The sequence below is a fragment of the Balaenoptera borealis genome, assembly GCF_965194805.1.
Source record: "Balaenoptera borealis genome assembly, chromosome: 13".
In the NCBI taxonomy this organism is placed as follows: Eukaryota; Metazoa; Chordata; class Mammalia; order Artiodactyla; family Balaenopteridae; genus Balaenoptera; species Balaenoptera borealis.
Window position 1 is genome coordinate 52,471,938 of NC_138870.1, and position 23,269 is coordinate 52,495,206.

General features: G+C 41.4%; 1 protein-coding gene and 1 long non-coding RNA gene across 4 annotated transcripts in view; both read right to left on the reverse strand.

Annotated features, from left to right (window-relative positions):
* The window catches only part of LOC309609612, a 526,119-nt gene that overhangs the window by 33,225 nt on the left and 469,625 nt on the right, over positions 1-23,269 (reverse strand). The window lies entirely within an intron of this gene.
* Positions 14,162-23,269, reverse strand: part of PPM1H (protein phosphatase, Mg2+/Mn2+ dependent 1H) — a 275,787-nt gene continuing 266,679 nt past the window's right edge. For all 3 annotated transcript variants that reach the window (XM_082351253.1, XM_082351252.1, XM_082351251.1), the window contains one exon: positions 14,162-18,824. In XM_082351253.1, the coding sequence (XP_082207379.1) occupies positions 18,747-18,824 (78 nt within the window). In that variant the 3' untranslated portion in view covers positions 14,162-18,746. The remainder of the gene's footprint in view (positions 18,825-23,269) is intronic.

The following is a 23,269-nucleotide window of genomic DNA, read 5'->3' on the forward strand; positions in this document are numbered from 1 at the left end:
ATATGGAAATAGTTTCCACTAAATATTGTTAACTCCCCCAATATTCTTATCTGGTCCCTTTTATTCAAGGGGCTAAGTCGCATCACTCAAGGGTGACATTTAAATGACAGTTACTACAGTGACACAGAGTAATGATCTTGTGAAAGTGTGGTATATTGGTGTGCTTATCCAGTAATTTATATATACCGTAAATACTAGTTGTGATGTCTGAAGAGAACTCAAAAGGCAAGAAATCTTTTTCCCCACACAAATGATTGTGAAATGTAACATTTTTAGAAGGATGTTCTGGATACTTTTTTGCCCCATGATTCCCCCAAATTCCTTCCCTTCTAAGCAGTAAGTGTTGCATCCCGCTGCCCCTCACTCAAACATTAAAAATAAAAAACAAAAAAATACTCTTCCTGCTCTCCCTCCTACCCCCAAGGCCTATACAAACACAAAGTGGGGGGGGGGGAAGGAATTTGTCAAATCAAAAGATCCTTACCCTCTCTCAAACGAAATCTGCTTTAATCAGTATGCTAGCACATTCTGTCAAACTCCCCGAATTTTTAAGCAATACATTATTCCTTCAGTTTGTGCCAAAGCTAAACCTTTGCCAGGCCCCAACTGGCTCTACGTAGAGGCTGCTGCCAAGTTGACTTCCTTGTCTCAGTCAAGAGGCTGCTGCCCAGCTCTGCTCGAAATTAATAAGGCCAATCAGAAATGCACAAAGCCTGCCCGGCCAATCATTCATCTCCAAGCGTTTGCCATCTCCTCTGCGGTCAGATAAATCACGTTAGAGCTATTACACCAATGACCATAAATTAGGGGGCCTGGCGGTCCGTCCCTCCCGAGGACATAGCAGGCTAGGATGATTCCAGTGCGGGGGAGGGGAGGGGAGGGGGCCCGCCGGGCGGCGCGTTATCTGTGGTTGCAGAATCCGGGCCCGGCGCGCGCGGCCTCCCGGAGGACTGGCGTCTGGGCTGCGCCCAGCTGTGGCCCCGGCGCTGCTCAGAGATGGCCCGATCCCCCAGGTGCGGGGACTCCATCTGCGCGGCTCCGCCAGGCTATTTACAGCCGAGGTTCGGCCGGTGATTGCTGGCATGGAAAACTCATTTCTCAGCCCGGTTTTTATTTACACTCTTATTAAGGAGCCTTCACTCACGTCGGAATGGCAGAGAGTGGCCGCGGCGGGACTTGGCCTTGGGCCAGGCAGCCAGTCTCGGGGCGGGTGAGCCCCCCGGGCCGCCCTCGCCGGCGACCTTCCGCCCAGAGCGCGCGGTGGGCCCAGGGACAAAGGCGCCAGAAGCTGGGGCACAGGCACCTCAGGGGCTCACCACCCTGGAAGAGTTCAGTGGTTTTGTGGCTGGATTTCCCCCTTGCACTGTTAGCTGGTTCCCCGCCGAGCTCTTTGCAAACGTGGAACGTGAGAAAATAGGAGAGTGCTGTGCTTTAACCCCCATCCAAAACCCTAGGTCAAGATTCCGTCCTCCCCCAGGTCCTGCTGCACCCGCCCGAGCCCTCCCTGCCGGGTGTTGCCCACGCATCCAGCGGGGACGGACTCGCAGTAACAACCCCCGGGAGGGAAACTTCTTGGCTCTTCTTTCCGCTGGCACCGCCTAAAACCCGAGCAGACCGGCGCGTGTGCTTGTGAGCCTGCAAGTCCTGAAAACCTGCCAGCAGCCTCGGCACATCTGGGGCTCCTTACCATGCATATTCATGCCCGAGAGCAGAAAAACCCAGGTCAGCTGCTTGGAGACAATGAACTGTGTTCTTAAAGGCTGACCAAGCCCGAGAATTCAATGAAATGACGACCGGGCAAGCTCCTCTCTGTGTCCTGTGCAAAGCGTCATAACATTTGAGGCAGTTTTTTCCCCCTAAAAGGGACAGAGGAAACAGGCAGCAGTGTTGCTAGGGGTCAGTTTCTACGGTTTTCCCCTTGGCTCTAGAAATCGTGATTTCTACTCCCTTTCCTAGTGCCCTCAAGCTCCGGAAGAGTGGGTAGTGTGTTCATATTCCTTTCTTCTGCATACGATCCCTCTTGGTTTAACATGGTCCCCTTCCCTTCCTCTAATCCTCTTCCCATCTGAGGGCATCACTCTTAACCCCTTTCTTCCCAGAAAAGAGTGGATCCTCTCCTGCCCTCCTGACCCTCATTTCTGTCCCTTCCCTCAGAAACTCCCCTTTCCATTTTCCTGGTAGCTCAGGGGCACAGTCACTCTCCTGGGCTAGGGTGGCACTGGGAAGAGGACATCAGACCATGCCACCCCACAGCCTCCCGCAGGCCTGCAGTCCAGTGAGGGGCACTGTTATGGGCTGAAATGTGTCTCCCGAAAAATCACTTGTCAATCCAAGCCCACACTACCTCAGAATGTGACTGTATTTGGAGATAGAGCCTTTAAAGAGGTCATTAAGGTAAAATGAGGTCACGCGGGTGGGGCCTAGTCCAATATGACTGGTGTCCTTATAGGAGGAAATGTGGACAAAGAGACGCCAGGGATGCATGCACACAGGCAAAAGACTACGCGAGGACAGCAAAAAAGGCCAAGCCAAGCCAAGGAGAGAGGCCCCGGGAGAAACCAAACCTGCCAACACCTTGATCGTGGACCTCTGGCTTCCAGAATTGTGAGAAAATAATTTCTTTTGTTTAAGCTACCCAGTCTGTGGTGTTTTGTTATGGCAGCCGTAGCAAACTAATGCAGGCACTAAGGAAGCCTGCCTGCAACGTGCCTGTGGCTCTCCCTCCTCCTCCGGGACTTGAAAACTCTCTCCCTCAGGATGGCTTTGGCCTGGCATGACTTTTTGTTATGTTCCAGGTGATCTTCTTTTTTGATAAGAAACTAACCAGCGAAATTTCTGTTGGTGGAGCTTTATTTGTGCCCCTACTGTTTTTCAGTTTTGTCCTGTATAGGTTTTACAGATAAAATACAGGACATCCATTTAAATTTGAATTTCAGAGGAACAGCAAATAATTATATAAGTATGTCCAAAATAGTGCATAGGACATACTTATATTTTAAAAAATTCTTTGTTTATCTGAAATTTAGATTTAACTAGATGTCTTATACTGTTTGTTTATTTGTGAAATCTGCCAACGCTAGTTCTGGTGTGTGTGTCCTTAATATCTTTACATAGTGGTTCTCACATTAGAATCAACTGGAGAACATTTCAAAAATACTAATGGCTGGGTCCCTCCCTGGGGGGATTCAGATTTAATTGGTTTGAGGACTTTTATTTAAGCTCCCAGGTGATTTTAGTGTGCAGGCAGGGACTAAAATCCCTGCAGGAAGAGATAGGTATTAACTAATTAAATGTTCATGGCTACTGCATTGTTGGATTTAGGTTCCCTTAAGCTTAAAGTCTTTGGGTTTTGTTCTATTAAAAATGTCATCATCTTATCACTCTTATTGCTAAGCCCAGAGGCAGAGGTCAAAGTGGATCATCAAAAAATGCCCTGTTAGTATGTGAAATGGTTTTCTTATTTCAGGTCAACTGAGCCCATAAAGAGAGATGTCAAGAGCTGTAATATTGATACCACTGCAGTAAATGACTCTCCATCCCGACACTTCAGGTTTTGTAATAAATAGTGCAGCTGGGCACCCTGGTAAAAGATTTACCTTTTACATTACTTTTATTACAGGTCAGTGCTCAAGAATGTAGGATGTTTTAAGCACACTTCTCGTTCAAGAGGAATTTGAACATAATTTTGTTCAGTTCTTCCAGACCCTGGGTATCTCCTCTTCTTCAGCTATTAATTGGCAAGCATGGAGAGCTGACGCTTACCTGCTGCTCACTTGTTTGTTACTGAAAAATTTATAGAAAGTTCAGGTATTGTGCCTAGTACCCCTGGGGTAGCACACTGTTTGTTTATTCTGCTTGGGTAAGGGCCTTATATTTGACTCTGGTACTCAATTTCATGCTGAAAATAAGTCTTGCCAACATAAACCTTCATCATAAGTGCTAAGGAGATGCTGGCATAGAGCTTCAGCTGAGTAAGAGTCAAACTAGAGTGAGAGGGAAATAAAATGCCTGTGGCAGAAATACATTTTATAGAAGATGATATTGGTGGGTCAGATGATACTGCTTAATTGGTACAAAGTTCAAAGTTCAGGAATGGAGATCCATGTGACAGGGCTTTGTTAAAAATGTTGTCTAAATAAGTATGTACATGATGGAGGTTTTGTAACCACTGCTTATTCTCTTATGAGATGTTCCAGAAAACTGTTGTTGTAGGGAGAGGCAGTTGAGTGTAAAATAGAACCTTGGATTTGAAATCCTGGCTTTGGTGCTGCTTGGCTCTGGGTCCTTGGGCAACTACTTAACCTACCTGAACCTTTATTTCCTCATCTGGAGAAGTGCTTCTGGAATGGTAGAATAACGACCTCTAAAAATCCATTACTCCATATAAGCAAAGAGAATACTGGCAAAAATTGCCAAAATCACCTTTTTCAGAACTCTGGAAACTAAGCAAAGGATTGCAACAATCCAAGGAGTGTTTATTCAAGAACAGCTGAATCTTGATAGGAATAAGGCAGCATTTTAACTGGACCAATTTCCTTATGCTCTCTCCACATCTGTAGTAGCCTTGAACAACAACAGCCTTGCAACTATACTATCTCTGAGATCCAGCAGACTAGCAGATTTGGGTTTGCAGATTGGGGGTAGATAGATAGGGTTTGTAGCTCCCCCAAAAGCCCCAGCCCCAGAGAACTGTCACTCTTTGAATCTCACTCTCTGGAAAGGCCCCATTCTCAGGGCTTGTCTTAACTTGACCAGCTCTGTGTGAACAACTCTATCCCCAAGGTGTTTGTTAGTTGAAAACAATCAGCAAAAATTGTTTGTTTAACATCATAGCTATCTAAGGCAGTCATACCAGTTGAGGTTAACAAGAAGCTGACCAAAAACCTGAAAAAGGAAAAAACTGGTGAAGATGTCCATAGAGACCTTTGAAAAGCTACAGCATATTACTGAAGACCTAAAAGTCCTTGCACATGTGCAGGGCAGTATGCATGCCCAGGAAAGACCTGCCTGACCTTAAAGCTCTGCAAAAGCAGGAAGTGAAGGGCAAGGTAGAGTTGTGAATTGCTTTCCACAGCATTGAAGGTGTGCTCCAAATTTGATGAAAAACATTAATCTACATATCCAATAGGCTCAGTGAACTCCAAGTAAGATAAGCTCAGAGATCACACCTAGACACATCATAGTCAATCTCTTGAAAGCATCAAGAAAAAAGTAACTCATCACATGCAAGGGATCTTCAATAAGATCCCAAATTAAACCATGGAGGCTAGAAGGTGGTGGGATGATATATTTAAAGTGCTGAAAGGTAAAAAAACAAAACAAGACAACAAACCTGTCAGATAAGAATTTGATATCTAGCAAAATTATCCTTCAGAAAATGAAGGAGAAATTAAGACATTCCCAGATAAACAACTGAATTTGTCCCAAGCAGACATGTTTTACAAGAAATACTAAAAAGAATCCTTCAGGCTGAAATGAAAGGATACTAGATAGTAACTGGAATCCACAGGAAGAAAAAAGGATATATATGGGAATTATAAAAGACTGTATAAATGTACTTTTGTTTATAACTCTTTCCTTCTATATAATTTAAGAGACAATGCATCAAACAATGATTATTAAACTTTTGATAGGCTTATATTGTATAGAGATGTAATTTGCATGATAAATAATAGCACAATGGAAGAGGAAAGGAATGGAAGTGTTTACTGGGGCAAAGTTTTTGTATACTATTGAAATTAATTTGGCATTAATACAAACTAGGTTGTTTTAAGTTAAGATGCTAATTGTAATCTCCAGGGAAACCACTAAGAAAATAACTTTAAGAATATAGTAAAGAAACAAGGGAATTAAAATGGTGTACTAGAAATTATTTAAAAGAAGGCAATAATGGAAGAATAGAGAAACAAAAAAGACATAAGACACACAGAAGACAAATAATAAAATGGTAAACACACAGAAGACAAATAATAAAATGGTAAACATAAGTCCTACATTATCAATAGTTACATTAAAAGTATATGGACTAAACATTTCTATCAAAAGGTGGAAATTGCCAGAATGAATTTAAAAATATGATCTAACTATATTCTCTTTATAAGAGACACCTTAGATTTAAAATTACAAAATGGCTCATAATGAAAGAATGGAAAAAGATATACCAAGCAAAAAATAACCAGATAAGAGCTAGAGTGGCTATACAAATAACAAACAAAATAGACTTTTTTTTCTGTACTTAAGGAATCTTGTTTTATTTGATTAGAGAATGTCTTTAAAATCATATGCACTTTGTCAGTGCGTTTCTAGGAATGTCTGGCATGTTTATTGGTCAAATGCCTTGCAGATGGAAATGAAATTTTGTGAGGAATCTTCTGGATCAAATACGGATCTGTTTTTACCTTAATAAAATTATTCAAAGCATAAATAAAATAGACTTTAAGATAAAAACTGTTACTGGAGACAAAGAAGGACATTTTATAATGATAAAAGGGTTAGGGCTTCCCTGGTGGCGCAGTGGTTGGGAGTCTGCCTGCCAATGCAGGGGACACAGGTTCGAGCCCTGGTCTGGGAGGATCCCACATGCCGCGGAGCAACTAGGTCCGTGAGCCACAACTACTGAGCCTGCGCATCTGGAGCCTGTGCTCCACAACAAGAGAGGCCACGACAGTGAGAGGCCTGCACACCGCGATGAAGAGTGGCCCCCGCTTGCCACAACTAGAGAAAGCCCTTGCACAGAAACGAAGACCCAACACAGCCAAAAATAAATAATAAAAATAAATAATAATAAAAAAATTAAAAAAAAAAAAGGGTTAATCTACCAGAAAAGGATAACAAATATAAACATATATGCACCTAACAACAGAGTCCCAAAAGACAGAGGAAAAAATGATGAACTGAAGAGAGAAACAGACAATTCAACAATAACAGTTGGAGACTTTAAATACCTCACTTTCAATAATGGGTAGAACAACTAGGCAGAAGATCAACAATGAAATAGAGGAGTTAACTGATTAGATCTAATAGACAACTACAGAACACTCTATCCAACAGCAGTAGAATACACATTCTTCTCATGTTCAAATGGAACATTCTCCAGGATAGAGTATATGATAGGCAATAAAACAAACCTCAATAAATTTAAAAGGACTGAAATCATACAAAGTAGGCTCTCTGATCACAATGGAATGAAATTATTTGCTCATTTATAAAATGTGACAATATTTACCCGAGAAGAAGATAAAAGAACCCAGATATCAAGTGCCCAGCAAAGGGCCTAATAAATATATAATACATAACAACACATAACAAGACCATAATGCATGCATGTTTTTCTTTGCCTCATTGCTGGAGTGTGGTAAATGATGGGTTAACATCCTCCTTGAAAATTAAAAAAAAATTTTAACTGCTTTGAGTTGGTGGCAGAACTGATGGTGTCTTAGTACTGAGGAAATAACAGTATCACAACCCTGATGCATCCACCACCATTGTGGCTAAAAGCTGAATAGAAGACTATCTTAGCAATAAAAAAACTGGCAAATTTATAAATTATTTTCTGTTTGTAACCCAATAAAACAAGGTAAATGATTACTCATCTGTTTTTTCTTAATTAGAGGCCACTAGTGTATACTAATGTATTTGACTTTTTCATTCATTTCACACCAGAGCAGCACGATCAGGCCATATTTTCATGAATTAATACTTCTGATCAAGATATTAAGCTTGACTTTTTACCATTTTAGAACAGATCCTAGCTCAGATCCAAAGCAGATTTGAGTGACAGAGTCTAAATGACCCCTGAAGCCTAAATATTTACTGTCTGGCTCTTTACAGAAAAAGTTTGCTGAACCCTAACCGAAGAATTGAATCATTCTTGGGTGGACCTGGTAGATGATATTCCAGGAAAGACACTGAAAAAACATGCAGTCATCCTTTTATTTCCAAGTTTGCATAACTTTCTCCAACATGGCCAATCTTGTTTTTATCTGTGTGCCCTCAACTCCTCCTCCTCACTTTATGTTTGAAGCAATTCCCAGGTATTTATAGATGATGTTGTAATGTATATTTGAGTCTGTTTGCATTGTATTTTAAGGCATACAATACTAATAATGATAGCACTTATATTGTTCATAAGTATGAAAACAACCACGCTGTTAATTTTCTTTCAAATTCTATTGTGCAATTGGTAGATTGGCCAAATGTCCCCTGACTTAACGTTTAGAGCTTCCAGGAATCAGAAATTTGATTTTTTTTCACCTAGGACAGGAGAGTAGAAATTTTACAGTTCTCCAGCACGTCCTCCCAACTTTTTTTCTCACTGACCAAATTCAAAAAGGAGGTAATGTCAAACTCAGAACTGCTAAGACTACTATTTTCAGGTTCTGCAGTTCTTTAATCAGAGATGACTGGTTACTAATGTACTAGTAGTGCTTAAAGAGTGTGAAATGACTTGTTCTGAGATATTTTGCTGCTGCAACTTCACTTTTCTCCTATCCTTATGTCAACAATTTCCCCAAACCCACTCCCACCTCACAACAGTGCCTTCTGAATGGGCTTATCTATTTTTACTTTTTTGTGACTAGATTTGTAAATTAAAATTTAAAAAGAGGGTAAAAGAGAAAGCTCATATTTGTATGCCCCTTTTAGAATAGTGTTGTCCTCCAGATCTGCATTCACACTTTCCAAAGATCTGTCCATGGTCCCCTTGGACCACCAAACTGATCAGACCTGGTCCTTGCAAGGCAGTCACGGTGCACCCTGCCTCCGTCTCATGCTCAGTCACTATCTGAATCTCTTGAAGGCAGCCTAAGTGGAATCAATAAAGCAAAGGAGGTTAGGTGGCTGTAAAATCTCATCAAAAGTGAAAGACATGAGGCCAAAAAATGTAGGGAGATGTACTAAGAGAGCAGCAGTCTTTTCAGGGCTCTAATGATAGAAAAAGCAATTAAAAAGGCAGACTAATTGCTAGGATATATAATTCACTCTTTGGCCTGTCATTTAATTAAATGAAAAAACTGGGATGGCAACAAGTTTGAAGTATTTTGTAGATGGGGATTTTTAGATGAGGAGGAGAATTTTTTTTAATTCTCATACTCACAATTTAAAAATTATGTTTCTACTCGGATATAAGCTAACACTCTCAAGCAACAGTCTTAGGAGCCAAAGAACCACTTGACTCTCCCAACAGTCATAAAGGTACAACATGGGATGGGCTTATCATTAGTGAGGGCTTAAAGACCTTTGTTTCCCCGATCTAGAGTCATAGCCCCAATAGTCATAATTTTCCTGGCTTACTAATGATCATTTTAAGCTGCACAAAGAAGCAGAAGCATAGGTGGGGCGGAGAACTCTTGCTCAGATACCATCACAGCCATGTTAGAGTCTCTGCACTATTGCTATAAGTTTGTTTCCCCCATTCACTCTACCAGGTTCCAAAAGGAGGATTATTTCCCAAGTACAAATGTACTTTCTCAATGTCATTTTCTTCTTTTAGTTGATATTTTTAATCACTTTACCCCAAATCCTCCAGAACCAGGTTGTCTATACTTTGTTTCAGTTATCTATTGCTGTATCATAAACTACCCAAATCTTAGTGGCTTGAAACCAAAACCATTTATTTGCTCATGTTTCTGTGGGTCAGGAATTCAGGCAGGGCTCAGTGTGGATGGTTTTCCTCCCTGTCCTGTGATGTCTGTGAACTCAGCAGGAATGGCTTAAACAGCTGAGAAGTGGCTGGGCCTCACTTATGGTATCAGACCTCTAGAGACCTAGGCTTGGAATTCTCAGAGTGTCATTTCTTCATTCTATTAATCAACGCAAGTCACAGGCCAGACCAATTCAAGGGATGGGGATACAAATACCACCTCTTGATAAGAAAAGGAGCATTTGCAAACCAACATAGAAGGCATAGTTGGCAGCCAGCTTTGGAGACAGTCTACTACAGCTTTCAAGAGGTAATCTGATACGCTAAGCACTACTTGTGAGAGAAATACTAACATACCTAACGGGAGAAACAGACAGCAATACAATAATAGAAGGGGACTTTAATAACCCACATCAATAGAGATATCACTAAGACAGAAAATCAATAAACATATGCCTTAAATGACACATTAGACAAGATGGACGTAACAGACATATAGAAAACATTCCATCCAATGGCAATAGAACATACATTTTTTTTCAAGTGTGCATGGGACATTCTCCAGGATAGACCATGTGTTAAGCCACAAAAAAGTCTTAACAAATTTAAGAAGACTGAAATCATATCAGGCATATTTTCTGACCACAGTGCTATGAAAGTAGAAATCAATTACAAGAATAAAATTGGAAAATTCACAAATATGTGGCAATTAAACAAGCTACTGAAAAAATCAATGGGTCAATAGAGAAATTAAAAAACCCTTGAGACAAGTGAAAATGGAAGTATAACACATGAAAACCTATGGGGTGCAGCAAAAGAAGTTCTAAGAAGGAAGTTCATAGTGATAAATGTATATACCTCATGAAACAAGCAAATCTCAAATAAACAATCTAACTTTATACCTCAGGGAATTAGAAAAGAACAAAAACAGCCCAAAGTTAGTAGAAAGAAGGAAATAACAAAGATCAGAGCAGAAATAAATGAAATAACAGACTAAGAATAGAAATGAAGTAATAGACTAAGAATAGAAAATATCAATGAAACCAGGAGCTGGTTCTCTGAAAGATAAAACTGACAAACCTTTAGTGAGACTCATCAAAAGAAAAAGAGAGAGGGCTGAAAGAAATTAAAGAGGAGACATTACAACTGATGCCACAGAAATACAAAGGATCATGAGACTACTATGAACAATGATATGCCAACAAATTGAACAACGATATGCCAACAAATTGAACAACGTAGAAGAAATGGATACATTCCTAGAAACATACAACCTTCCAAGACTGAATCATGAGGAAATAGGAAGTCTGAACAGACCAATTCCTAGTAAGGAGACTAAATTAGTAAGACCTCCCAAGAAAAACAAAAGTCCAGGATCAGATGGCTTCACTGGTGAATTCTAACCAACTTTCAAAGAAGAATTAATACTAATCCTTCTCAAACTCTTCCCAAAAAAGAGAAGGGAACACTTCCAAACTCATTTTATGAGGCCAGTATTACCCTGATACCAAAACCAGATTAGGACATCACCAGGAAAGAAAATTATAGGCCAATATCCCTGATAAACATAGAGGCAGAAATCCTCAACAAATTATTAGTAAACCAAATTCAACCATACATTAAAAGGATCATACATCATGATCAAGTGGAATTTATTCCAAGGTTGCAAGGGTGGTTCAATATCCACAAAACAATGTGATACATCACACTAACAAATTGAAAGATAAAAATTATATGATCATCTCAATAGATGCAGAAAAAGCATTTGACAAAATTCCAACATCCATTTATGATAAACACCCTCAACAAAGTGGATACAGAGGGAATTTACCTGAATATAATAGAGACCATATATAACAAGCCCATACCTAACATCATACTCAGTGATGAAAAGCTGAAAACTTTTCCTCTAAGATCAGGAACAAGATGAGGATGCTCACTCTTGCCACTTTTATTGAACATAGTGTTGGAAGTCATAACCAGAGAAATTAAGCAAGAGAAAGAAATAAAAGGCACCCAAATTGGAAAGAAAGAAGTAAAACTGTCACTATTTGCAAATCACATGATAGTATATGTTAAAAAAAAAAAAAGCCCTAAAGACTTTCTACAAAACTGTTAGAACTAATAAATGAATTCAGTAAAGTTGCAAGATACAAAATTAGTACATTGAAATCTGTTCCATTTCTATACACTAATAACAGACTATCAGAAAGAGAAATTAAAGGAACAATCACATTTACAATTGTATCAAAAAGAATAAAATTCCTAGGAATAAATTTAACCAAGCAGGTGAAAGACCTGTACACTGAAAACTATAAGACATTGATGAAAGATATTGAAGACACAAATAAATGGAAAGATATACTGTGCTGATGGACTGGAAGAATTAATATTGTTAAAATGTCCTTACTACCTAAAGCAATGTACAGATTCAATGCAATCCCTATCAAAACTCCAATGGCATTTTCCACAGAAATAGAACAAACAATTCTAAAATTTATATGGAACCACAAAAACCCTGCATAGCCAAAGCAACACTGAGAAAGAAGAAAAAAGCTGTAAGCATCATGTTCCCTGATTTCAAACTCTATTACAAAGCTATAGTAATCAAAACAGTATGGTATTGGCATGAAAACAGACATACAGATCAGTGGAACAGAATAGAGAGCTCAGAAATAAACTCATGCATATACGGTCAATTAATTTATAACAGAGGAGCCAAGAATATACATTGGGGAAAGGACACTCTTTTCAATAAATGGTGCATTGAAAACTGGACAGCCACATGCAAAAGAATGAAACTGGACCACTACTTACACCATAAACAATTAAAGACTTGAATGTAAGACCTGAAACCATAAGGTTCCTAGAAGAAAACGTAGGTGGTAATAAGCTCTTTGACCTTGGTCTTGGCAAACATTTTTTGGATTTGGCACCCAAGGCAAAAATAAACAAGAGGGACTACATCAAACTAAAAAGCTTCTGAACAGCAAAGGAAACCATCAACAAAATGAAAAAGCAACCTACTAAATGGGAGAAAATATTTACAAATCGTAGACATTTATCGGATAAATGGTTAATATCCAAAATATATAAAGAACTCATACAACTCAAAAAAAATCAATTAAAAAATGGGCAGAGGATCTGAATAGACATTTTTCCAATGAAGACATACAGATGGCCAACAGGTCCATGAAAAGAGGCTCAGCATCACTAATCATCAGGGAAATGCCAATCAAAACCATGAGACATCACCTCATACCTCTCAGAAGGGTTATTATCAAAAAGACAAGAAATAATAAGTGTTAGCAGGATGTGGAGAAAAACGTTGTTGGGAACATAAATTGGTGCAGCCACTATGGAAAACAGTATGGAGATTCCTCAAAAAATTAAATAGAACTACCATATGATCCCACAATTCCACTTCTGGGTATTTCTCCAAGGAAAATGAAAATACTAATTTAAAAAGTTATATGTACCCTCATGTTCACTGCAGCATTATTTACAATAGCCCAGATATGGAAACAACCTAAATGTCCCTCAAAGGATGAATGGATAAAGAAACTGTGGTGTGTATGTATTTTTATAGATAGATCAATGATAGGGATAGAGATGGAGCTATAATGGAATATTATTCAGCCATAAAAAAGAATGAAATCTTGCCATTTGTGACAACACGGGTGGATCTTCGGGGCATCATGCCAAGTCATTATGCTATGTCCTATGAAAGACAAATCTTGTATGAGCTCACTTATATGTGGGACCTGAATAATTAATTTTTAAAAAACCTAATTCATGGATACAGAGAACAGATTGGTGATTGCTAGAGGCACAGGGTGGGGAGTTGGTGAAATGGGTACAGACTTCCAGTTATAAAATAAATCACTGACTACTGGGGGTGTAATGTACAACATGGTGGCTATACTATAATTGCATAGTATTTGCTATGCAAATTGCTATGCAAATTGCAATATGTTGTACATTACACCCCCACTGACTACTGGGGGTGTAATGTACAACATGGTGGCTATACTATAATTGCATAGTATTTGCTAATGACACTGTAGTGCGTACTTGAAAGTTGCTGAGAGAGTAAATCTTAAAAGTTCTCATCACAAGGAAAAAAAGTTAGTAATGCTGTATGGTGATGGATGTTCGCTAGACTTAATGTGATGATCGTTTCACAATATGCACACACTGCATCGTTATGCTGTACACCTGAAACTAATATAATGCTGTCTGTCAGTTATCCTTAATGGAAAAAAAAAAAAAAAAGAATTACCTGTTGGGAGTAGTTCTTGGGAGTAATATCCATGGTAGTTCTAGAGGCACTGATGAAATGTACAGCTTTTACTGCTGATTCCTGTGAAGATTTATAGTGTTGGCATCCATTCCCGTCTGATTTTCTTTTGAGTCTGTTCACAGTTGATGACTCCCCATGAGGCCATGACCCTCTCAACTCATTCCACTACCTGGTACGAAGAAACTTCTTAGTGAATTAAACGAAATGACACAAAAACGTTTTGCTAAAGGTGTCCTATATACATATGTATAATATTTTATTTTAAAATGGCATTGAGCATATACATTTCTTTAGCTTTTTCCAGGGAACATTGCACCTAAGTTTCAAAACACACAAAATAGATCCCCTTTACTAAACAGTTTTCATTTTTGGGTTACAAAAGTCAAGGTTTCACAATCACAAAGCATAAAGGTACATGGTTCCGAAACCATTTTCAGGCAGATTCCTCTCATTCACTGTACGTAGGGTATTTTCTTGGAAACCCAGACCATGATATGGTCCTTACAAATGATCTCCACTGTGGGCCTCCCTGGGTTTCCAAAAGAAACAAAGAAAATGGAAGCAAAACAGGAGTAATAGAGTAACCTCAGGACACCCCAAACACAAAATACTATGGAAGATTGGAAGAGTGGAGGACACGAGACTCTCCTTCAAGTACATCACAGTAGAAAACAATACACTTAAAGCCTCATTTGGTCACTGTCTACCTGGTCGCTACATAAACAAAACATCTAAGACGCAAAGGCAAAATTAAAGCTATTTACACAAATCACGTGGATTAGAAAGAGCAGCACGCCCTGCACTGACACTTGAACCACAAAGAGCCTCCACGGTACTTACCGAAGGGGCAGGTGGGGCTGCTCATGTAGTGTCCCCTGAAAAACCCCAGTGTATGCACATAAGTCACATCACCCACACAGAACCAAAGTACACTTGGGGGGTTTATGGTGTGCAGGCTGTGACATGTCTCTGCAATTGAAAGTCTTCAAAAATCCAAGTTCCTAATGTAAAATTCTGTCCGGTGGCCAGATACTGTTTTACTGTTTTCTTAGATCTGCTACCTTTTAGGGTCAGCCTGGTGGGTTTTTGCATAGACAGTGACTCTCACTGCTTTCTTCATGTGTCCCAGTAGCACGAACTTACCAAAAATAGAATCTCATTAAGTTTAACATGTTCAGTCTGAAAACAGTGGAGCTGCTGGGCTGCTTAAGGAAAGGTAAGATCCTCAGACTGTGGTGGAAAGAAAACCACTGACTACTCGTGGCCTTGTAAATAAAGTTGATTGGCAGATGAGGAAGGAGGTTAGACCAGAGTCGTAAAGATGTGGGAGATTTTTTTCCAAGTGTTTCCACGCTAGTGCTCTTGGTGAACTGAAAACCCTGCCCGAATGGCCAAGATCTGAGGCCAGCTCTGGATACTGGGACTCTCATCCTTGCCCACCAGTATCTACTGACAGCTGTGATTCTTTCCAAGAAGTAAATGAATACTTAGAAGAGTACAAAAAGAATGAGCACAGCTGACCTCATGCAGCCTCATGGAGGTAAACTGCTAGGGATTAAAAAATTAAATACCCCAAATTCCCCAAAACTGTAAACTGTGGAAAATAACAAATTCCCACTTTGGGGGCTCTGTCCTATTAGAAAGCTGAGTACTTGGCCTAGCCCGACTTTCACTTCTCTGTTCCCTCTGTAAGAACAGCAGTTAGGCAAGCACAACCACAGGAGAACACACCCTCCAGTTTTCTGGCTTCTGGCACTGCTCTGATTTCAGGTTTTGAGAGAACACAGGTTTGGCTGTTGCCTGACAAAATGCCGCAGTGTGGATGGAGTGCGAATTTGCTCTCTTTAAGGAAAAGAGTGTCACCAAATATTCTGAAGAGCAAGTGCCAGTCCAGCAAAGAGATTTAGAACTGAGAGAGGCTTTCATTAAAGGAAGTGGCCACACCCCTCCCCCCCCCAGATAACCGTAAAGACTTGACTAGGAAATCGAAAGCTTTTTATTAAATAAGACTTCCTCTGAGGCTACTAGGGCAAGCAGACTTGACTGTAAGTCAGATACGCAAGATCCCAGAACCACGTATAAATATGTTCTGCAGAATTTTGAGTGTGTTGCCTTTTGACCTTTCCAGGAATGCTCCAAGGGGGAAAAATAAGGCTAAAACTGAGTAAGCTCAATTCACAGAGCAATATCGGTGCTGGGCAGACCTGCCGCGGGCATTAACAAATCATTTTTTTTCCACATTTGATTTATTCATCTCATTTATGGTTTCCTTCCAATCCCCCAAACTGACAACATGGCTTCAGCTTGCTACTAAGATCTTTCCACCCAAGGGGGCTTATAAAGAGAATTCCTAGACACCTTTCTAACTAAATCCAGTAGGACTAAATACTCAAGACTTTAGGATAAATTGAATCAGGGGCTTCCAGAGTATTTGCTGAGACATGCCTTGGCAGGCAATGAATTGGAGAATTGAGTCCAGGTTGTTATGACATCTATATGATATGCACACGCAAACTCTGACTCTGGTGCCTTGAATAAAACCAGAGAAGCTCAAGGTAGGGCCCAGATAGAAGCCCCGGAAATAAAAGAAGTGAAAGGCAGTGGGAACACGGGGAAGAGGTGACTGCTTGCGAGGACAGCTTCCCAAAGAAGGCAGCTCAGAGTCCTCCATGTAAAACCTCCTCAAGTTTCCAAATTCGTACGTGGTTCTGAGAGTCAGAGCAGCAACAGAAAGCGGACCACACGGTTGTAGGATGCCTGCCTGTTTCCCCAGAGCATCCTGTTCTGCCAGGGCAGCGAATGGTTTACCACAGACTTCTCCCCACAGAGACGCTGGGGGTGGCTAAGATTTCCTGAAGGAGGAGGGAAGCCGTCAGATGACGATGACTCCTGACAAGGGACCAGTGAGTCCAGTTCTTCCCAAACAACATTTTGGCAAACGCTCGGTGGGTGAATTCCCGCCATACTTCACCTGCCAGACCAGGCGTTGTCTCCTCACTGTGGGATGAATACATTCCGAAGCAGGAAGGCTCCAGGACATTCCTAAGAAAATATCTACATTCCAAGAATGTAAACGCAGGTGATCCACTATCCCAGAGGAAAGGTTCCTGTCCTCCCCTCTGGGGAAGGGATGGAACAAACAGGAGAAGTGGAACTGGCTCTCCAGCCTTCTGGGGGAATCACACCAATGACCTTTGTCTCTAATGGGTGGGAAGCATGTCTTATTACAAAAAGTAGTCAAGATGGTGACGCTACCACAGGCGGTCTGCAGGGAGAAGACTCAGTGATTGGACACTGCTCTGTAAGGTCCCCCTATGCCCAGAAGCGGTCTGCCTAAAAGTGATTTCTAAACACTATTTTGCGAGTCCTGCCGGCCGAGGAGCCCCAGGTAGATCTGACCTGTCTGCTGCTGCTGTGCTTGTGAGGAACACCCAGAGGTGGAGTGACAGTGGGAACAGGGGTCTTGGTACTTGGGGGGCTGGGACATGATCCCGTGGAGAAGGAAGAGAGTGCCCAGCCTGAGGACGACCAGTCAGCCTGATTCAAATTCACTTTTATCAAATGGCCACTCTGAGCGGGCCTTGCCCAGATATGATGGGGAGGCGGAGACAGCTGCTTCTTGACAGAACTCTGCTCCTTCACATGTTATTTGGAGGGGGCTTAGGGACAGTCCCCGTCCACGGAACCTGGATCCAGATGGAGGAGTGGTCCTCGGATGGGGTCTGGTGAACTGACTGATACAAGGACCCTCTTAAACTGCTCGCTTCAACTCTGCTTTGTGTCTGTCCCTATGGCACAGCGGCTGGGGGAGGGCCAACCGTTCCAGAAACGAAATCCAGACTCTCCCAGAGAGACCTCAACCACACCAGGGGGGCCCTTGAAGATGACAGAGGAACTGTGGGTCCAAAGAAACACCCATATTTCCACGAAAACACACTGATTTGGTGAGAAAATGCAACTCAGGGACAAACTGTTACATAACAAAGACTGAACTCCATCAGCCAGGGCACCGCTCCAGATGGCGGCCTGGGTGGTGTGGGCTACGGGATATGGGGACGGTCTGGGCTGGACTTGGACACACAGATTCCTTGGCAGGGGCCTGGAAAGTCCCAGGCCTGTTCTATGGAAGGAAAACAATTAAGATTCAAGGAATGTCAAAAAAGAAAAAAAGTCCCTGCCGCACCCCACCGGCACCAAAAAACAGTAAAGAGAGAGAGAGACACACACACACACAGATAGTGTTCCCTGAAATAAATCTCAGGCTTACTAGAAGATGGGCGCTTACATCTTCTGAGGCATGATCCCCAACTCTCCAATGCAGCACGTTTAACCCGTAGGGAAGTTGGCAGCTTGGCAGGCTGAAGAGTCTTCTGCCAGTGACACCCGAAAAGGGCTGCCCCAGCTACTCTGGATAAAATAAATATGATGGATGTGCCCCCAAATGGGCAATAGCCACCTAGGAGGCCTATGAAAGGAACCGATAGAAACACAACACTCAGTAGCAGCCTTTACATTTTGCCCTTGTTGAGTATCCAGACCTGTTACTAACGAGGAAACTGAAACCCAAGGGTCCTCTTGAAGCTCAGCCAGAGGCCTTTCAGCAGCAAGCTTCCCACCTGGGCTGGGAAGAGGTGGCATCATCTGGAACTCTGCTGGGGCACTTCCCAGCCCCGCCCTGCCCAGAGGCATCCCAGCTTTCTTCCCTTCTGTCCTTCTAAAACCCTGGGCTGTTTTCATGACAGTTTGTTTCCATGTATTAAAGGAATGACATATACAGAGATGTCGTCTCCGGAGCCCAGTCGGTCATTGGATATCCGCCATCCTCTGTCCTTCAGGACGCCACGGGCACGCATCACCAGGTCCTGAGCCGCCAGTGTGTACCTGTATGGGGAGAAGCAGGAACGAGACTGTCAGTGTGGCATCAGGCAGAATCGGGGGTCGGGCGAGGCTGGGAAGGAGGCATCACTACAACTGTATGAACAGTTTTCAAACACCTTTAAAGTCACAAAAACCTAGGCCATCTTTTTCCCAAATGTGTGATGCCTAATGGGAGACTACTAGTTAGGTGGTAGATGGACAAGATTCTACATACAATAAATAATCTCCTAAATTGTTCTGCTTTTCAGTCCTCTTTTGAGAATTTTGATGAGTCCCAGTTTAGTGCTGGTGTATCTTTAACACATATCTGCTCAGGAGCAGAGCTTTCTACAGCAAACAGTGTGTAGCTAAAAAAGCACATGGGAAAAATAAGAACTTTTTGTTTCCAATATGTTTATTTTTAGAGCCACGTTGCTTTTAGGACAAAGGATGGTCATTTTCCACTTATGGTAGGGGTAAATCTCCTTTTTAAATAAATTGTTTTTAAAAAGTGAGTTGATTTAAAGAAAAATGTTAATGATAGCACAGGTAGCAAAGGAGCATAGTAAAAATGCGAAGGTTTTATTGGTACATGACTGGGGAACCTCGGTGTGGTCGAGCTGTACCATCCACCCTCATCAATGCCACACTCTTCTCTTCACCACTGTGAGTACAGTGAGGGATCCCAAAGAATTTGAAAATAAGATTGCTCACTGAGACTTAGAGCATAAACTCAAAGAAGAATAATGACTATGCCATAAATGGATGGAAAGTATTAAAATCTAGAAAAAGACTAATGTGGGAGGTGATTTGGGTGTATATAGCCTAGGTTAGCCTTGAGGCCCAAAACAAAGAGAAAAAAACATTGGCAGGTGTCTGTCCAAATACAGATTGAGGCAGAGAGAGTCTTATCCAACAGATTTCAAAGAAATTTAGTTCCACTGGTAGGACCATATTTAGTGAGGATGGAAGACTCCTAGCTTCTGCCATAGAATATACAGTTTCCCTTGATTTTGACTTCATGTTCACCATATAACCTTCTAATTATGATCTGCCTCCCTGTGTGGGCTGCCGACAGAGAAAGAGTGAGCTAGTCATTTGTACTTTAAGAACGTCAGTCCTATTTCTCCATATAAATGTCAACTGGCATTTCTTCAGTTTGCAGATCAATCATGAAAGCTTGGTTAAGGTGAGCCCGGCTCTGATAATGAATCTGTTCTTTGTGTGTTGATTAAACCAGTTTCTGAACCTGAGAAGCTGTAAGCCAGACTCTGGTAAATCACCAAGATAATAAATGTCACCCTGTAAGGAAGGCCTCTTGGAAGCCAGCCTGTTAAACAACAGACCACCCTGATGTTACTGTAGCCTTTCCCTGCTTGGAATGTCACTCGGCCTTGCCTTCAGAACTGTGAGTTATGGAATTCAGAACACCAGAAGCCTCTTGCATTTCTTCTGTTAAAACCCCTTATGGATTAAGTGACTCTCATGTTAAAAGAGACCTGCATCTAGCCCCATTGTTACATTACTTAAGAACAAGGTCTGTAGCAAATAATCTCAGGATTGTTAAGATTCCAGGCTGTAGAGTCTTTGAGACTCAAGTCTACTCAGACAGCCCAGGCAGAGATAAGTGTAGCACACACTAAAGGTGGCAGAGAGAGGCTATTTTAGTTAATACAAAATAAGTGACTTTCCTCCTAGAGGATGGGTGGTAGGTGAGTAGGAGAGACACCTTCTTTTTCTATCCTTATTGAGAGAATTACCAGTTTTGAGGCAGAAGTATCTCAAGTTAACACTTGAGGGAAGATGCCACCAGTTAGCCCTTCTGAGGGTTCTCTTCCTGCTGAGATCACGAAATAAACAGAAAGGACTCCAAAGAGGCCTTTGGCTAAAGAGCCAAATACATGCCCCCTTATCCACATACTGCCACTCACATACTATATTCAGAAGAGCTCTCAGATGCTCACCCCAGGTTACTCTTGGGTTTATATTGAATTGTATGTCTGAGAAAAAACCTCACAGGGAAAGTCTACCATCAAAATCAGTTGATGTTTATTATCCTAGTGATTGACCAGGGTCTAGACCTTAGCCTTTCAAGTTCAGAAAGCTGGCTGAGGCAGTATACTAGTTTGTAGATTCATCTGTCAGGGCTGAACACACCTTAACTCAGCTCATGAGCAAACTAGACACAGAAGATTATGGCAAGTAATGAGAAAAGGTGGCTGGCAGCAAAAGGAAGTTACTTAAAGATGTTAAAAAAACAGATGAAGGAAGTCAGGACCGGTCTCTGTGGTAAATCACAGGTCCCGCGGTCATGGGGCAACGGCTGAGATCAGAACAAGGTTAAATGAAAGGCTTAATGTCCAAAATATATAGACAGCTCATACATCTCAATATCAAAAGAACACAAAAAACCCAATCAAAAAATGGGCAGAAGACCTAAATAGACATTTCTCCAAAGAAGACATGCAGATGGCCAAGAGGCACAGGAAAAGATGCTCAGCATCACTAATCATTAGAGAAATGCAAATAGAAACTACAATGAGGTATCACCTCACTCTGGCCAAAATGGCCTTCATCAAAAAGTCTACAAACAGGACTTCCCTGGTGGTGCAGTGGTTAAGAATTGCCTGCCAATGCAGGGGTCATGGGTCCGATCCCTGGTCCAGGAAGATCCCACATGCCGTGGAGCAACGAAGCCCATGCACCACAACTACTGAGCCTGCACTCTAGAGCCAGTGAACCACAACTACTGAAGCTGGTGTGCCTAGAGCCTGTGCTCTGCAAGGAGAGAAGCATGCGCACCACAACGAAAAGTAGCCCCCGCTCACTGCAACTAGAGAAAGCCTGCACGCAGCAACGAAGATCCAACGCAGCCAAAAATAAATTAATTAAATAAATTAATTTTTTAAAAAAAGTCTACAAACAATAAATGCTGGAGAGAGTGTGGAGAAAGGGAATCCTCCTACACTGTTGGTGGGAATGCAAATTGGTATAGCCACTAGGGAGAACAGTATGGAGGTTCCTTACAAAAACTGAAAATAGAGCTACCACATGATCCGGCAATCCCACTCCTGGGCATATGTCCAGAAAAGATAAAAACTCTAGTTTGAAAAGATACATGCACCCCAGTGTTCACAGCAGCACTATTTACAATAGCCAAGACATGGAAACAACCCAAGTGCCCATCAACAGATGAATGGATAAAGAAGATGTGGGGTGTGTGTGTGTGTATGTGTGTATACACACACACAATAGACTATTACTCGGCCATAAAAAAGAATGAAATACTGCCGTTTGCAGCAACATGGATGAACCTAGGGAATATCATACTAAATAAAGTCAGACAGAGAAAGAAAAATATTATATCACTTACATGTGGAATCTAAAAAAATAATACAAATCAATCTACTTACAAAACAGACTCACAGACATAGAAAACAAACTGATGGTTACCAAAGGGGAAAAGGGGGAGGGGATAAATTAGGAGTATGGGATTAACAGATACATACTACTATATATAAAATAGATAAACAACAAGGATTTACTGTGTAGCACAGGGAACTATATTCAATATCTTGTAATAACCTATAATGGAAAAGAGTCTGAAAAAAATACATTTAAAACTGAATCGCTTTGCTGTACACCTGAAACTAACACAATATTGTAAATCAGGTATACTTCAATTAAAAAAAGTTAAAATCAAAACAGTGCCTACCTCGTTTTATTTAAGTCACATAAGAGCATCACCCATAGTTAAAGGCAAGAGACCATGCTGATATTGCTATTGCTGGAGACTTTGGGTATTGAACAAATGGTCAAAATTAGCTTTGGCATTTTAAAAAGCGGCATTAGGTCACCTAGAAAAGATGGTTACCCAGGAAACCCAAGGGCTCTAGAAAATTAAGGTTTTATTCTCAAAACTGGTTATTGCCTATGCCAAGATAACTTCCCTTGAGCCTGCATTTCTCTCTGTCATCCACTCTGTATTCCCTTAGGTGAACTCTTGAGAGAGAGAAGACCCATTTTTGCTTCCTCAATTTCTTACTTCCCTTTTTCTTCCTTCATTTCTTACCAGTAGGTCCAATACCCTGCTAATCCGGCCTCCTACACTTCTCCGTGCTCATTCCACTTGACTTTTCTCCAGCACAGATACTGTACTTCTGGCCATCTTCTTTATTCTTGACATCTCCTGTCTTTTCTCCTGAGTTCTCCTTTTTGTTTGCAGAGGTGGGAGGTGTTGAGGTTGGCTTGCCCACCACACCACTGCACACTCCAAGTTCTCCTATGTCTGGGCTTCCATGACACATGGCACAGCTCTTCTAACTTTCCTTGGTAGGCCCCAGTTAGGACTCAGGAAGAGTCAATAAATGTTAACTTACTTTTCACTGCCAAGGTGGGACTTTCTCATCTATCATCCTTAGTTAATGCTGTCCCCAGTCTCTTAAGTAGGAAATCATAGTCGTTTTCAG